Source organism: Canis lupus, chromosome 18 (assembly GCF_048164855.1).
Source record: "Canis lupus baileyi chromosome 18, mCanLup2.hap1, whole genome shotgun sequence".
Taxonomy (NCBI): Eukaryota; Metazoa; Chordata; class Mammalia; order Carnivora; family Canidae; genus Canis; species Canis lupus.
Genome location: NC_132855.1, coordinates 4,725,054 through 4,743,178, shown reverse-complemented (window position 1 = coordinate 4,743,178; position 18,125 = coordinate 4,725,054). Strand labels below are relative to the sequence as shown.

Here is an 18,125-nt window from a genome sequence, read left to right as displayed (position 1 = left end):
CAGCTAAGAGTTGGGGAATTCAAATAGGTCATGGCAGCTACAGTTTATATCAGTGATATAATCCTGATAAGTATAAAAATTCTAATCCCAGTTCTGCCACTGATAAACTGTGACTACAGCGATTACTTAATATCTCAGTAGACCTAGTTTATAGATAGGAAGCTGCCCTCTTTACCTGATGGGGTTACTGCTGAATACATAAAAGAATTTATGTGAACATGCTAAGAAAAATATAAACTGTTTTATAACTGTAAATATTCCTCTGATTACAAGAACTAAAGAAAGAAAACTATTATTTTTTTAGTTTATTTTTTAGTTTTTATTTAAATTCCAGTTAACATACAGTGTAATCAGATTCAACACTTACATACAACACTTGGTGCTCATCACAAGTGCACTCCCCATCATCTGTTAACCCATCCCCCATCCATCTCTCCTCTGGTAACCATCAATTTGTTCTCTATGGTTAAGAAAACTATTATTTTTTTTTAAAGCAGAATATTTTATACACGTTCAGAAATCTCATTCCTAAGCCCAGTTTTCATTGGGTGATATTTTAAAATGACAAAATAAAAAGAAAAACCAATCACAGCAGCAGGTTAAATACAAAACTATTGATAAGATGCGAAATTACATAAAATAGAGAAGAAAACAGAGTAGAAATGGTTTTACAAATATCTAATGTAGATACAAAGTAAATGTGAAAATTAATTCTAAAGTGAAATCTATATTTAAATTATGGAATGAATTCAATAATTTACATACCTATTAGAAACATGTTAAAAATAAGCAATAATTCAATATAATAAACTGGATGTGCACATATACTTATTTTTCAAAAGCATTCAAAGCAATACAGAGTAGAAATTATCTAGTAACAGAAAAACATGTGGATTTAATAAGCTATCTTTGAAACAACCTTAGGTAACATAATTCAGAGTTGAGTTTTAAATTCTAAAGAGCGATTTTCAAGTAATTTTTGACAAAATTATCAGCTTTTGTTTTCTTTCAATGCATTTTTCCTTTGAAAAATAACCCAAGCCCTCCAGCAGAGAAGTTAAAGGTTCTATGGAAACTCTTTTGGAAAGAGAGGCTCCCCTCACCCCCCCCAAAAAAAGAATCTATGGTTTTTAACTTGATTTTGTATCTTAATCACAGAATATGATTGGAAAGTTTTTTAAATTGCTTTGCTTTTTTTCACTTTGCCTAACAGCTGCTTGGGAATCCAGAAAATCACAGAAAACAACATAATCAGTTGAGTTATCTCAACATCTTACCTTTTTTTTTTCAGGTGCAAAGGTTTGTTTTAAAGTAAACATATAAAAACTGAGCGTGGAAAGTGTGTATCACCACCCCTAAACAGACTATAATTAGGCTTCTAAACAGAGATACAAAGTAAATACATATTTTAAATGTTTAAAACATCTTACCCTTATCAAAGCTTGCATTAGCACCTTTGTCCAAAAGGACCCGAACCAGTTCTACATTGGAAACACTAGCAGCATACATAAGTGGAGTCCATCCATACCGAAAGCTGGAATCGACACTAATGCCTGTCAACATAAAAAGCAACCCTTTAACAGCCTTCCCCACCAAAATAAAAATCACAGCCACCTTCATAAAAAAGGTACTGTGCACAGTAACATATACCATGTACTTTACAACAGAAAGGAATTTCTTTGTAATAATGGCTTAAGTGTAAAAGGATCCACACAGTAAATGACTGTAGCTCAAAAACATTCAAAATAACACTATATGGTTGGGGATACACATATATTTAATAAAAATATACAGACATGCATAGAAATGATAAATACCAACTATAGTACAGTGATATCTCCAGGGTCAGGAGACAAACTGCTATACCATTTAGTATATCTGAAATATTTAGTAATTTAAAGAGAACCGAAGATATTAGCAGAATAACAAAACTAGAGCCATCTTCCAACTATTAGAAGCAGCTGACTCAAAGGGAACCTTCATTTTTTTTTTTATTAAGTTTCTCAACTGGTACAGAAATAGGTATCAAAACCAAGAATGACTTTGGAAGGCAAAAACCTAAAAATATTTTTTGAAGTGTAAAATGATGACACCTGGTAGGAAATGCTAAATTAAGAGTTACCTGTGGAAGTTAAGACTTCAGGGTACTGAGGGAGAAAGTGGGCACAAAGGTATCTTTCTATGTATACCTATATATTTATTAGTGGCTTTTGAAAATTAATTTAAAAAATTTGTAATTAAAAAAAATCTTTAAAGGTTGACTAAGTATCTACTTTACCAGTAGGTCTTTTCAAAATCTAATCTTTCAAGAGCCTCCATCATTTCACTGCACCTAGTTTTACTGCAAACTCAAGCCCCATGGTAAATTCTCTTTTCTAAAGCAAATTTCTGCCTATTCCATCCCAACCAGCACTATGCACGCTCTCGCATGTGTTCATATTAGGTATTAGGCCTGTTTCAATTATTCAAATTTTATTGTTTCATTCTTCAATTACAAACTCAAGCTCCATTATCCACAAAGTCACACAGATCCTTCTTTTTTGTTAGAGCAGCTAATATTTACTTAACGTCTGTATGTTTTATGTATTCTTTCATTCTAATACACCCCAAAACCCTTCGATATAATGCATCCCCAATTTAAAAAGGGGGAAATTAAAGCTTAAGGTTTGGTAATTTGGTCAAGATAATAGAACCATCAGTGGCAGGGTTAGTAATCAAACCTGGAGCTGTACTGTTTCCTAAATGATTGCTCTTTCACTAAGCCACGCAACGTCTCTAACATAAAAGGAAAACATATTGCTATATACATCATTTACCTATGGCCTGTGTGAATCTTTTGGATTTACAGGTACGTAGTAAATGTCTGTTACTCCTTTGGATAATTTCAATCATGATTATCAACAACTCATATATTCCTATTTTGGGTATTTTTTTTTTCTTTTAAAGATCTTTATTTATTTATTCATGAGAGACACAGAGAGAGGCAGAGACACAGGCAGAGGGAGAAGTAGGCTCCATGCAGGGAGCCAAGGATCATGCCCTGGGCCAAAGGCAGATGGATGCTCAACCACTGAGCCACCCAGGCGGCCCCAACAACAGGTAACTAAAAACAGAACATTTAATCTGATCACAGAAAAATGTTACAGGAACCTGGACAGAATTATGATACTTTGCATAAAGAAACTGATGCTCTGAAAGTTTAAATGACTTTCCCAGGAACCACAATGAATAGGCAATAAAGCTGGAATAGATATCCACAGCCTGTGATTCCTGCCTCAGGCCCCATTACACACATACACAACTAGCACGAAGAGAGAACAGAACTAAAATATATATTAACTAGAAACAATTCTGGAGACGTATAATATTACAGACAGGAAACGCTGAGAAAAACGTGTAAGAATCCCTGGTGTGAGGGCACCCGGGTGACTCAGCGGTTCAGCGACACCTTTGGCCCAGGGCGTGACCCCGGAGTCCCGGGGTCGAGTCCCACGTCGATCCTACTTCTGCATGGAGCCTACTTCTTCTCCTGCCTGTGTCTCTGCCTCTCTCTGTGTCTCTCATGAATAAATAAATAAAATCTTAAAAAAAAAAAAAAGATTACTGGAGTGGGGGTAGAACAGGCTTCTTGAAGGAAGTAGAACTGATGGAAGCGACAGGGTGGCGCTTCAGATTCAAGGAAGAAAAGAAGGCAGAATGACGTCCCAGTCACGCAGGATTATACACAACCCTCGATACGCTGAACGCTCCTCGGGCTTCCGCTAGACAAAGCAACTCCGAATCTTTTCCAAGAAGGGGAGGGAGACGAGCGTGTGCAAGGTGTACGAGGTCGAGACCATCCCTGGCGTCTCACCGGAATCCAGGAGCTCCTTGACCAATGAAGTATCTCCTGAGGTCAGTGCTTTTTTAAACGTCTCATTCTTTTCTTCGGGGAGTAACGGCCCTTTTAATTTCTAAAAACAAAAAAACACAACAACAAAAAAGGAGAAAGTAAAAAAAATTTTTAAAAAAATTATCCGTGTTTTCGTACATCAGAAAGCCAGGATTGGCTTCGGGGGCACGTTGGGGGCGGGGGGGGGTGGAGGGCAGGTCCGCACACAAGGCTTGTTAGGAATTCATGTCCGGAATGACCTTGGAAGGGATGGGTAATGGGGGGGAGGGGAGGGGAAAGGAGGGAGGGGGAGAGGAGGGACGGGGGATGGGAAAGGGTGAGGAGGAGAGGTGGGAGGGAGGGGGAGGGGAGACGAGGGGGGAAAGGGGAGAGGTGGGAGGCAGGACGGAGAGAGGAGGGGGAGGGGAGCGAGGGGAGAGGGGAGAGGGGGAGGGGAGAGGGGGAGGGGAGAGGCGGGAGGGGAGGGGGGAGGGGGAGGGGAGGGGAGAGGGGGGAGGGCAGGGGGGCAAAAGAGCTCCGTGGACCACCCAGAGAAGCACATTCGATGGAAAGACAACGCAGCAGAGGCCGGGAAATCCCGAGGGCTCGCGGGGCGTCTACGAGCCCGTTTCCACCGGGAAACACACGCAAGCAAGAAGCGTCACCAGGGAGCCCTCGAGGGCCCGGGGTGGGGGGCTGACCCAGGGGCGGCCAAAACGAGGCCTCGTGAGCTACCTGAACCGCCCGGTCGAGATACCCAATCTCCCAGCCGTCATCCTCGCTCTCGCTACTCTCGCCTCCACCGGCCACCGCCTGGCTGCGAAGCGCGCCGGCCGCCATGCCCGCCGTGCCCGCCGACGTCCCCCTCCGCGCCTGCGCACTGCGGGAGCACGCAGGGCAGTGAGAGTGAAGGCGCGCATGCGGAAGCCTTGGGCCCTCCTGCGCAGGCGCGTGGGCATGCGCAGTCGCGCGGGCATGCGCAGTCGCGCTCACTTGCCCTCGCTCGACCCGGTCGTCGCACCTGTGGTGGGCGGAAGTGGCTTGAGGACCCGGGGGGCTTGAGGTGGCGGCCCCGGCCTCCGGCGGTCGCGCTTCTGCTCCGTGCTGACGCTCCCTTTCAGGCACGGACTCGCTCTTCGTTCGGGGTAGGTGTAGAGTAGTCGTTTGATGAAGTTCCCGCCCTCTGAGGAGCGCCCGGGTCGTGGCGGACCGTGACGGGGACTGTGACGGCAAGTAGGACGGGGCTTCCTCCCTCCCTGCCAAAGCCGCCGCCACGCGGGGCCCGCGGAGACCGTCCTTCCCTTCAGAAAGCCCCCGGCACGGAGAGAACGCGGTCCCCGAAGGAAGAGGCCTCCTCTGAGTTTGACGTGACCTCAGGTCGCCGCCGCTGGGGTCTGGAAACGGCAACACGTTGATTGTCGCTGCCGCCGAGGAGATCCGTCGAGGGATGACGCCCGTCTGTGTCCCTCGAGACGATTTGAAAGGAAAATAGCCATAGACCGTTTTTTTTTTTTTTTAAGATTTTATTTATTTATTCATGAGAGACACACAAAGAGAAGCAGCTCCATGCAGGGAGCCTGAGGTGGGACTCGATCCCGAGACCCAAGATACGCCCTGGGTCAAAGGCAGATGCTCAACCACTGAGCCACCCAGGCGTCCCCATATACCACCCTTTAAAAGTTTGTGTAATACATTTTTTTTTCCTTAAAAAAATCTCCCAAGGGACCCCTGGGTGGTTCAGTGGTTCAGTATCTGCCTTCAGCCCAGGGTGTGACCCCGGAGACCCGGGATGGAGCCCGCATCGGGCTCCCTGCATGGGGCCTGCTTCTCCCTCTGCCTGTGTCTCTGCCTCTCTCTCTCTCTTTGTGTGTCTCTCATGAATAAATAAATCTTAAAAAAAAAAATCTCCAATATGAGATTTTGAAATTATTTCCTTCAGAGACTCTCACAGGTAAGTATTTTTAAGTAGTTTGGTTATTTGGGTCCCCACCTGTGTTTCCTAAATGCATTCCTTCGATAAGTATTACGGGTTCTTGAATCCAACCAGGCACAACTAGGTTTTGGGGAGACATCAGAGATAACACAAGCCTCTCAGCCGGGAAAGACCAGAAGCAAGTAAACAAATTAAGGCTATTGCAAATTAGAGTCACCACAAAGGAGGTAAGTGCCCTGGGTTTCTGGAATCAAACCATTTAGGTTTCCCAGCCACACCACTTATTGCCTTTAGCTGTGTGCCCTCCAGCAATTTAGCCTCTTTCTTCTGCTTCACTCTCCTAATCTGTGAAATGGAGATAGTGATAGTACCCAACACGCAGCATTCTTTGAGTAAAGTAAATAAAGTAATGAGCTTGGCGTTGACTTAGTCTCAATGTAAGAGGTAAATAAATTTCAGCTACTACTATTATGGTTATTTTAGATAAGGTAGGTAGACCTGAGTAGAGAATTCTGAATGACGAGGAGCCAGCCATAAAAAAAGTCGAAGCAGAGCTTTCCTGGCAGAGGAAATGGCTAGTACCAAAGCCTGAAGCCAGGAAAAAGCTTGCACTTAGGCCTGAGACTAAGGCAGGCAAGTGAGACTTTAAGCTGGTGGCATCCTGTTTTGCATCACAAGCAAAATTTAAGGAAGCACTTGTAATTCTTTTATTTTGTACCTGGGCACCTCATTCCATCTTCATCCCTGCCCTGCTTGGACCAAAAGGAGGCCTGAGGCTGGACTATCATGAAGGAAGGGGTGTATAACGAGAAGACCTTATGGGACTTACGTAAGTAGTTTGGATTTTACCGTAAGAAAAAATTGAACATTAAATATTTTTCAACTAATGAAAAACATTCTGGTGTGTGTCTTATTTGAAGACGAACTCTTCTGTAAAGAAGGTTTTTTGGTCTGAGCATTTGGCTGATTGGTGGTACCATTTACTAAGATGGGGCAAGACAAAGGATAAACCTAAAGATGAAATGAGCATCTCAAAATTAACATATTCAAAAGGAAACACTGAAGTGTAGCTGTCAGGTGGGTAGTTGGATGTTTGAGTATGGAGTTTAAGAGGAAGGCTGGTCTTGGAAATATAAATTTGGGAGTTATACACACACATATAATTGATTATTAAAAGTTGGGGATTTACACAACGAGGTTTTTTGTTTGTTTGTAAATTCAGATTCTATAGTTTGAATGTTTGTGTTTCCTTTCCCCTAAAGTTCATATATTGAGACTTAATCCCCAAAATGATGGTATTTGGAGGTGGGGCCTTTGGGAGGTGATTTCATGAATAGGATTAGTGCCCTTATAAAGGAGAACCCAGGAGCTCCCTTGCCCCTCCCACCATGCGAGGACACGACCAGATGCTCTATGAACTGGGAAGTGAGCTGTCACCAGGCACTGAATCTGTCAGCACCTCGATTTTGGACTTCCCAGCCTCCAGAACTGTGAGAAATAAATTTCTATTTATAAGTTATCCAATCTGTGGTACTCTGTTACAACAGTTCAAACAGACTATGACAATAGATAAGATTATTCTAGAATTTATATGGAAAGGTAAAGGAGCTAGATAGTTAAAACAGTTCCCAGAGGAATACGGTATTTTAAGTCTTATCAGGACAGGCAAGCTAGAAATAGACCCACACAAGTAAAGCCAAGTAATTTTTTGACAAAGGTGCAAGAACAATTGAGTGGAACTTCCTCAACATCTTCAACAAATGATGCTGAATCAACTGAATATCCGTAGGTTAAAAAAAAGAATCTACTTAACCCTCATGTCTTCTATAAAAATTAACTCAAAATGGATCATAAACATAAATGTTCATAGCAGCATTATTCCTACTAGCCGAAAAGTGGAAACAACTCAAATCCCCATCAACTGATGAGTAGAGAAACAAAATGTGATATCCATATGATATATATTAGTTTCCTAAAACTATAATAATTACTACAATAAGATCACAGGCACAGGTTCTAAGTGGCCATAAATTTGGGGGGGGGGGACATTATTTAATCCAGTCACTATACATGTCACTTAGCATAATGTTTTTCAGATCTACACAGTAGCATGTTCTATACTTCATTTCCTTTTTATGTTTAATCATGTGTGATATTGTTTGCCAAAGGTGATTTCAGGAGGTGGCAGGATCCATGAGAAGGTTACTGTAATTGTGGGGGCGCCTGGGCGGCTCAGTCAGTTAAGCATCTGACTCCTGGCTTTGGCTCAGGTCATGATCTCAGGGTTGTGAGATTGAGCCCTGTTTCAGGTTCTGCGCTCAGTGCAGAGTCTGCATGAGATACTCCACCCTTTACTCCCCCCCCCCCCCCCAGAGCCATGTGTGAATAATAAGTGAATAAATCTTTAAAAAAGAGCCATGTGCTTTCTCTCAAAATAAGTGAATAATAAGTGAATAAATCTTAAAAAAAAAAAAGTTATTGTGAGTGAACTGGAGAAGGACAGGAAAAATGGAGAGGAGAGAATGCGTTCACGAATTAAAATCAATAGAATTCAGTGACCATATGTGAAGGGGAGAGAGGAGTCAAAGCTGATCCAGTAAGAACACAGGAAGAAAATGTTTTGAGGAAACAGATAAATTTTGTTCTGCTCAAAGCCAGTCTAAAATGCTTGACGAATATCCATGTCCAGATAAGGTCGGCAGCTCCCCAGAGAGGCCTGAGATAACAATTCAGCCTAGAAATCATCTCCTGAGAGGTAATAATGGACATGTTAGAGCAATGATATTGTTACAGAAGGGATAGGATGAAATGACCAAAGGGCCAGGAATACATGCTTTGGGAATGACTATTCTTTTAGGAAGCCATCAAAGAAAAGGAAGCAACAAAGGGAACGAGAAACGATGAGAAACGATCATCTTAAAAGCAGAAAACTAGGAAGAAATCAGTGTCTGAAAAATCTTGCATTGAATTGTAGCCTGAAGATATAACAATAATAGCAATAATGATAATAAATTCATTTCATTGTACTTCTTATGTGCCAGTCACCATTCTAAGGGCTTTGCCTATACAAAATCAGTTAATACTCTCAGCCTATTGAGGTTCATACTATCTCAATTTTTCGGAAGGGGAAATGGAGGCACAGGGAGGCAAAGTCATCTTCTCAAGGTCGTCTACCTGGCAGGGCTGGGATTCTAACTCAGCAAGCAGCTCTGTAGTCCATGCTTTTAGTGATTAATTACTATCCAACGCTGATGTAGCACTTTCCTGTGCCCGGACACTCATCTAGGCATTCTATATCCAGTAATTCCCATAATCCTCCCTGTAACTTTTTGAGGTTGTGCTGTTTTAAAGACATCTAATAATATGTCTGTTTTATAGATGAGGAAACTGAAGTACAGAAGCAGCTGCTAAGTGGGGTGGTCAGAATTCACAGCAGGGTCTTAGGCTCCAGAGTGGGAAGGCGATGCCCACAAAAGCGGTATCTCCCTGGGGGAGTGGGGGATACACATTTCGCCTGTGGGTTTTCACTTTCACACTGTGGTGCTTCTTTCCCAAGCTGATTTCATCTGACTAATAAATCAGACTCGGAATAAATGTTGATTCATTTACAGGTTAATCACAGGCTTCATTCCTGGACAGATAAGAAATCGGTGATTGAGTTTTGTCTGAAGTGATTTGGGAATTCCCCCAGGGTGACTTCCTGGAGTGGGTCAGAAAGCCACCTACCCACATTGTTAATGACTACAGTGTTCTGCTTGGTTCACTGATGACAGGAGACTGGGAAAACAAAGAGGGCAAAAACCAGCTGGATCTGAGAAATAAATGTTCCTCAAATTTAGGTTCTCCTTAGTTCTGGCACTTTTTTTGTTTGTTGTTTAACTTTGAAGCTTTGACTCAGACATTAGGGATGATTAGCTAATACGACTCATTTTCCCATTACACAGGATGATGCTATATTTTGTAAGGAACTTGTTTTAAATTTAATGTTATCACATTTTTTTATGACTGGTTTATTTTCTGTGGTGATGTGTGTGGTATCGTTTTCAATTATTTGAAAATATTCTCTGGGGATCCTTAACTCTTAATCCTGTCTGTGATCCACTTGGGTTAACTGCTTCTTTTAGGGATAATTTTGGAGGCATAAAAATGGTAAATACATTTTTTTTGCATTATAAAAATTCATGTTGCATTATTAAAATTCACAAGACAGTCAAGGGGGGAGAGATAGGCAATATTTAAAAATTATTACATAGTATTAATCGATTCCACAAATACTTACTGTGCTATTACATTTTCTAAGCATGGAGGATGAAATTGCAAGGAAGACAGGCCAGATCCTTGATCTCCAAATGTTTGGAGTGGTAAGAGAAACAGACAGATATCCAAGTAAATATTAGGTAGTGATAAGTTCTTTGAAGAAAAATTAACCAGGTGAAGGGGATGGAGAGTAATGGAGGCAGGTGGGAATTTAAAATCAGGATTTCAGGGAAGACCTCTCTGAAGAAGTATTCTTAGTGGGATAGGAAGTTACAAGGATTTGATTTTTCATTTTTGAAAAAGAGTGAGAGAGAGAAAGCAGGGGGAGGGGCGGAGGGAGAGAATCTTTCAAGCAAACTTGGCACTGACTTGGGGCTTGATCCCATGACCCATGAGATCATAACCTGAGCCAAAACCAAGAGTCAGACACTTAACTGAGTCACCCAGGCACCTCTTGGTTTTCCATTTTATTTTATTTTTTAAAAGATTTTATTTATTTATTCATGAGAGACAGAGAGGCAGAGACATAGGCAGAGGGAGAAGCAGGCTCCTTGGAGGGAGCCTGATGTGGAACTCCATCCCAGGACTCCAGGATCACAACCCGAGCCAAAGGCAGACACTCAACCACTGAGCCACCCAGGTGCCCCAATTTTCCATTTTAAAAGGTCATTCTGGCTACAAGAAGAAAAGTAAGTAGGAGGACAAAAATAGAATTAGGAATACCAGTTAGGAGTCTGTTACAATATTCTAAGTCCTCAACCCTACCTATTAGAATCCTCTGGAAAGGATTCTAACTAGACCCAATCTAAACCAATTATGTAAGAATCTCTGGGAATAGGGTTCAGAAATTGATACTTCTCAGGGTTCCTCTGGTGATTTTAATATGCAGCCAGGGTTGGAAAGCATTGTGGAAAAAAGATGTCAGGGGCTGGGTCTAGAGCGGTTATCTATATCCAGCAGGAAAATATAAAAACCCAGAATGTTTAACTGAAGCTATTAAAACAGGAATGGATCTTTATCTAGAACTATTTTCTTCCTTAAGGAATATGGTTAGATCAAGGAACTAAATACATCCTTAAAGAGGAAAATAATTATCAGCAAATGATGAAAATGGATATTGCTTAACAAGCATTAACCAATATGATACCAAGAAGTAATGGTTAATGAAAATGTTTGTTTGTGTCATGTTTATTTCCTCAAATATTCTGACAGTTATCCCAGGTTTGAAAATGGTTATAGAAGGATATGGGAAGCTAGATCTAGAGCACTTGTCTTTGTAGGTGGTAAGGTGTCAGATTCAAGGTGTATATGTTTTGTGGAGACCGCAGGGAGATGTAAAGTGACATTAAAAGGAAAGATGGGGTCAGGGATCCCCTCCAAATTTAGCCCTGAAAAAGTGAGTGGTGACTGAATTTACTGTAATGGGAGAAAATGGGTGGAAGAGCAGTACTGTGTGTGTGTGTGTGTGTGTGTGTGTAGGTGTGGGTGGCTATTCAAATCAAGAATATTGATTTGAACTTCATAATGTAGAGAGTGCTAATCAACTGTATAGTGGAGTGTTATGTAGAGAGTTAGATGCAGGTTCACAACTGAATTATCAGTTTCCAAGAATAATTGTCTTCAATTTTGTACCTATTATTTTTATTAACTAGGAAATTTACTCTATTATTTACTTCACTTATAAAGGCAGCCTTTGTACATTAAAAAAATTTTCCAGGCAATTTTATTTATTTTACTTTTTCTTGCTGGACTTTTATTGAATACCCATAAAGCTACTGCACTGCAGATAGGCATCATTTAAAGAGTATCTTATGAGTATGGTAAGCCTTACTTCCAACAGAACATGGTTGTAGACTTCTGGGAAATAGTAGAAGGTCACAAATGCGTGAATGTTTTTTGCCTTGAAACACTGCAAAAAAACTATTTTTTAAGAGGTGATTAAAAGGTAGCTAGCTAATTATGAAATTCTGGAGCATCTTCTCCAAACCTAACATAACTCAAGAGGACCTTTAAGTTCATGACATATTAATAGTGAGAGGAGCTCAACAAATATAATGGGCTCTTAAATTAAAATAGACAGCAGAAAGTAGGCTTTTAGATGAATTGCTACAAGAAACAAATTTATCACGTACTTAAAATACAACAAATTTTAAATCATATTGCAGTTCTATATTGAAACTGTGAGACAAGATACACAGGCCAGACAAATACATATCATAGATTAATGAATATCCAGTGGGTGACATACAATATGTGATTAACTACAAAATAAAAGTTATAACTAAAATATTGAATATTTACCATAGCTAAGAACTATGCCAAGCATTTTACATGCATTAACTCTATGTCAGTTGGGAATACTGTTTGTTTGTTTTTTTCCAGTTGGGAATACTTTTAGCTACAAGTGATAATATTCAATAGCAGTTACTTAAAAACACACGGTTCATTTTTCTCATGTTAAAAGGAGTCTGGCAACTGGTGTTGGTTCAGTTACCGTGATTTCTGGTAGAATTTATCCCATTCTTTTGGCCTTATCCTCATTGCTGTAAGATGTCTCTCAGCTCCAAGCAGTGTATTTGTGTTAAAAGCCAGAGAATGCAAGAAAAAGATGGTCCCAGTCATATCCATCCTCTTTTATCAGGGAAGACAAAGCCTTCCAGAGGCTCCAACAGATTTCTGCTTTTCCTCTGCTGACACTGTCACCTAGCATCCCAAGTTGTAAAGGAGACTGAGAAATCAAGTATTGCACTTTTTTCAGGCTTTGCAGTGGAGCAGGAGAAGGGAAAAGAAGATTCAGGAAGGGTGTTGGGTTAAGGAGCCAATGGTGACTCACAAATCCGTGTCATCCTTATAAAAATCGTATCAAATTGGTACTGTTACTTATTGCCATTTTACAAATGGGGAACCAAGCTGTAGAGAAGTTGTGAAACTTGGCCAAGGTCAAATAACTAAGAAATGATAGAACCAAGAATCAACACAGAGGGTCTGCCTCCAGAGTTCATCCTTTTCTCAGCCACTCTTCTACATTATAGAAATAAAGCCTCGGGGATCCCTGGGTGGCTCAGTGGTTTAGCGCCTGCCTTTGGCCCAGGGTGCGATCCTGGAGTCCCGGGATCGGGTCCCACGTCGGGCTGCCGACATGGAGCCTGCTTCTCTCTCCTCCTGTGTCTCTGCCTCTCTCTCTCTCTTTCTATGTCTATCATAAATAAATAAATAAATCTTTAAAAAAAAGAAAAAGAAATAAAGTCTCACGTGATACTACATTGTGCCTTCTTGTGTGAATGATCTCTCATAATGTCCTAATCTGCTCATGAATGGCATGTTGTGTTTTATAATACTCAAAGTATTACCTAAAAATTAAATAAACGTTTGCTATTGCTGTTGTATTTTCTTATCTGACCAATAATAATAAACACCACAGGTAACTTAAATTTGTAAAGACTCTCTTTGAACGAATTCTAGGCATTTTCATGCGTATCTTCATACCTGTGATTTCTTCATAAATCCTGTAAGGAAGAGACAGAGGTAGGTATGGCCATTTGCATTTGATAATTGGGAAAACTAGATCAAAGTTTCGTCAAAGAAATCAGAGACTTAAATTCAGATCTACATAGAGCCAGGCCATTTTTCATTAGACACCTGCAAGTATAGATGTTTTTACTTTAGGACAGACTTTAATTAAATTTACAGAAAAATTGGAACCAGTGTTACATTAAAAAATGTCCCACCTAGGCAAAGGCTTAAAACTTTAAAATTGAGCACTTAAATATATCTTAATTTCTTTCTTAAAAATGGTCTCTGAGGTACTATATTTTATAAGAGCTAGTTCCATTGGTTGCTTGAAATTTTGACACATTTTTATGGCTCTATTTTATATAATCTAATACCCCCAAGTAATTGTAAATTCTCTGCAGGAAATGAATTATACACTTCGTTGTTATTGCTTGAAAGAAATTAAAAACTCATTGATATCATTTATGTTAAGTATTTTTTCTGTTGGAGTTAACCTTTTATTTTTCTTTTTTTTTAAAAAAGATTTTATTTATTCACGAAGACACAGAAAGAGAGAGGCAGAGACACAGGCAGAAGGAAAAGTAGGCTCCTTGCAGGGAGCCTGATGTGGGACTTGATCTAGGACCCCAGCATCAAGACCTGACCAAAGGCAGACGCTCAACCACTGAGCCACGCAGGTGCCCCTATTTTGTTTCTTAAAATCAAATGAGTTTTCTTCCTTACTAATTTTTTCCTGTTCTAATAGGCAACATTGATTTTTTACATTTCTACAAAGTTTTGTAAATAAACAAAATTTGTTATTTCTCTTTACTAGACTTCTCGTTTGTGTACTACCATGCCAAATAGTTTTCCTCTTTCAGTATTGAGAGTTTGTGGAAGATGTCAATTTAACTCTAGAAAATGGATTTATGCGTCATGGCTGCCATAGAATGCACATAAAACAGTTGCTATGAACTTGTAGAAAATGACGTCTGGCAATATCATTATTTTAAAAATTTGTATTTATATGTGTACAGTAATTAAAACTAACTGTAACTTACATGTATTTGGCTTAAAGCTATGTTCAGAATTGTTACATTAACATAGACCAGTAGTGTAGATAGAATTTCTTTGGCCTCCAAGAAAAATTTCAGAAATGTACCTCTCACAATTTGTTATTTGGAGAATAGATACAGATCTCCAAATGGGGCTATTTGAATGGCATTTATTATATTTTGGGAGTGAGAAGCAGCTGTCTCCTTGCTCTGACCTGGCTTTATGACTGTTTTTCTTATGTTTTTAGAGTATCCAGGTTGACTGGGCCTGAAGACTTATTAATACGTAATGAGCTAAAGAATAGATCTTCTGAAAGTCCATGGTTTTATGCTGAGTGTTATCAGTGAGATATATGGAAAGCAACAATATAAAGAGGAAAAAGCATATTTAAGGTGGAAATGGAATTACTACTAAGCACCTCCAATGTGTGGGGCCTTTTTTATGCTTTTCTGTTTAAGTCAGGAAATCACCCTGAGAATGATGTGTCAGCCCCATTTTGCTTGAGAAAACTGAGGCTTAGAAAGTTTAATTACCTTGACCAGAGTCACTACATCTGAGGCTTGGATTTGAACCTGGGTCTCATTTGTTCCACAATTGTGCAAATATTGCCTACCACCAAGATAGGCTTTGAGAGGGGCACCTGGCTGATTCAGTGGAATGAGCATGTGGCTCTGGATCTTGGGGTTGTCAGTCCAAGCCCCACGTTGGGTGTACAGCTTAAAAAAAAAAACAAAACTTTGAGAGACACAAAGAAGGGGTAGTTCATATTATACTGTAAATGTATTTACTATAATATATCATCTTCCAGAATACAGTGAGTTCATCAAATTCTCGATTTTTAGGATGCAAAGGTGAACAATTATTTTCTGGGCAAAGGTACACATAAAAACACTGTTTAATGCATTTATGTTTTTATGGGAGTAGCCTGAAAAGTCAGACTGTAGCACCACTACCTATCATGGTGAAGAATGCAATAGAGGAGTGCACTCAGACAAGGGGAGCATGGAGGTGGAAAGGCTAAGGAGAAAAATATGCTAGTTGTAGGAAAATCCCAGGAATGTCAAGAACCTGAGCAGGAGTTAGCACAGGGGATGGGAGAGAGAGTTTTGAGTTTAATCCGGTAGGCAAAACGCAACAGAAGACAACTGTAGGCAAAAGATAATACTCAACAACATAACGGAACAGCTGTGGCTTCTAGTCTTCTAATGAAGAGCAGGAGCCAGACTGCAGAAGAGAGAAGATGAGCAGTCAACCCTGCAGTGCCCCTCCACTTTCAGTCCCCTGCTACACGTGTCGCTTCTTCTTGTCACTCTTGTGACCTCATTTTGTAGCACTCTTCCCATTGCATATTCCTCTCTGCTTTTCCTTAGATATACTAGATTCCCTGCTGACTTTGCTCTGCTCTGGCTGTTCCTTCTACCTAAAATGGTCCCCACAGGACATCCAGTAAACCACTAAATGAATCATTTCACCTCCTTTATGTCTTTGCTCAAATCTTACCCTGTATGTATATTATATATAAGTGGGGGGGGGTGTGACATATTAACATTGTATTAGTTTTAGGTAATGACTTGACATATGTTTCTATTAAGAAATGATAACCACAATAAGCTTAGTTAATATCCATCACAACACAGTTATAGATTTTTTTCTTTGATGAGAACTTTAAAGGTCTACTCTTTTACCAACTTTCAAATTTATAATATAGTATTGTTAACTATAGTCATCATGCTGTACATTGCCTACCCACTTTATTAATACTCCAACCTGCTCCTTCATCCTCTGTAGTGCCTTACTCTGCTCTCTCTGTTTTAAATTCCATAGCATTTGCCACCTTCTCACATACTGCAGTGTATTAATGTTTATTTTTTATGTTTACCCCCTGCTAGGGTATATGCTATAGCAGGCATTTGTGTTTTATTCCTAATGTATCTTATGACCCTAGAATACTGCTCCAGGCAAGCCAACCGAACTTGATGGCAATCACAAATGTCACCGGTCAGCCTATACACTATACATGTAAGTTAGGCAAACATATCCAAACATTGATAAAAATGAGAGAGAAGTAGTCCCTAGGGATCTATGACTATTTTTCTTTATCCAACTCCATCACCATCCCCTTGCTATGGTAGGACCCGAGTCTTGTGTTGGGTGCAGCCTCCTCCCCCAGCATGTGTCTCACATGTCTTCAAAGGTAAATTTGGTCAGTTTGGCATGAGTTCAACTATTTTCTCTTTTCTTCCCATTTTAGTTCCCTTTTGCTGGGTGTTACAACGTCTGCTGGTTATTCCATCTCTTCTGGCTAATGCTATTATTGCTCCCAGTAGAATCACAGCACTCACCCCACCACCTCGACTCTTTCATTGAGCACTACTACTGGCTTACTGGAGACATGGTGATTACACAGATGTCTATAAAAACAGGCAAGATACCTTTATGTGTGTAATGCTTTGCAGGAGGGGGACTCCAGAATATTTCCTTACTTGTAGAACTTTGCTAAGCAGCATGTCCTATTGAAAGAAACCATACTATTCTTTCAATCACTTCTGCTTTCTAGTTCCTTAGCATTTTTAAAAACATGTTTGATTAGCACTAGACCAAGTGCTAGGTATGCATTTTTTTTTTAATTCTCAAAACAACCTTGAGAGACAAGTGTTATTTTCCAATTTTATAGATAAATAACCCAAGGTCAAAGAGCTAAATACTTTCCAAATGTTGTGTAGCTAGTAGCTCTGCGGTAGGATTCAAAGCCAGGATCAATTGGATCCTATAGTAGATAATTGATCCTGCCACCGGAGCTACTTTGCTGACCATCCCATCCTCCAGTAGATATGACTCAGTGAATTGCTGTCTCCCCGGAGACTATGATTATTCCTCTTCCTACAAGTAGCTCTTGACCAATGACTGAATTACATATGGGGTTACAAAGGGCTAACCCCTTGTTTCAAAGGGAAGCTAATTCTGTGGTGCAATTTACACTCCAGAGCTTCCTGTGAGAACAAACAGAAATTAGTCTCTATCCCAGACACATCTTTCACTTTTGAGAGGACACCCCAATGAAACTTATCTCTAAGGAACCTGACCTAGGATAGACTCCTAATCCTGTTCGTTCGTTCGTTCTTTCTTTCTTTCTTTCTTTCTTTCTTTCTTTCTTTCTTTCTTTCTTTCTTTTTCTTTCTTTCTTTCTTTCTTTCTTTCTTTCTTTCTTTCTTTCTTTCTTTCTTTTTTTTCTTTTCTTTCTTTCTTTTTTCCCTTCTTTCTTAGATTTATTTATTTGAAAGAGAGAGAGACAGAAGAGTGAGTGGGGTTGGGAGCTAAAAGGGGAGGGGGAGGGACAAGCAGACTCATACTGAGCTCAGAGCCCTGCACAGGGCTTGATGGCAGGACCCTGAGATCAAGACCTGAGCAGAAACGAAGAGCCAGATGCATAACTGACTGCGCCACCCAGGCACCCCTTCTAATCCCATTTTCTAACCACCATAATACACTGCCTTTTTTTTTTTTTTTTCCTGTTGG

At 40.2% G+C, this 18,125-nt stretch overlaps 1 protein-coding gene and 1 long non-coding RNA gene across 2 annotated transcripts in view; one reads left to right on the top strand and one right to left on the bottom strand.

Moving 5' to 3' along the window:
* The window catches only part of ASZ1 (ankyrin repeat, SAM and basic leucine zipper domain containing 1), a 52,181-nt gene extending 47,459 nt beyond the window's left edge, over positions 1–4,722 (bottom strand). Inside the window, exons 1-3 of the mRNA XM_072783318.1 lie at positions 4,607–4,722; positions 3,854–3,953; positions 1,431–1,553 (exon numbers count right to left, since the gene is read on the bottom strand). Of these exons, the coding sequence (XP_072639419.1) occupies positions 1,431–1,553; positions 3,854–3,953; positions 4,607–4,711 (328 nt within the window). The 5' untranslated portion in view covers positions 4,712–4,722. The remainder of the gene's footprint in view (positions 1–1,430; positions 1,554–3,853; positions 3,954–4,606) is intronic.
* Positions 4,723–5,964: 1,242 nt separating this feature from the next.
* LOC140608590 (uncharacterized) lies at positions 5,965–17,026 on the top strand. Its single transcript, XR_012010574.1, has 4 exons — positions 5,965–6,633; positions 13,524–13,586; positions 14,097–14,251; positions 16,861–17,026. It is a non-coding gene; the product is annotated as an uncharacterized lncRNA (long non-coding RNA).
* The last annotated feature ends 1,099 nt before the right edge of the window (positions 17,027–18,125 follow it).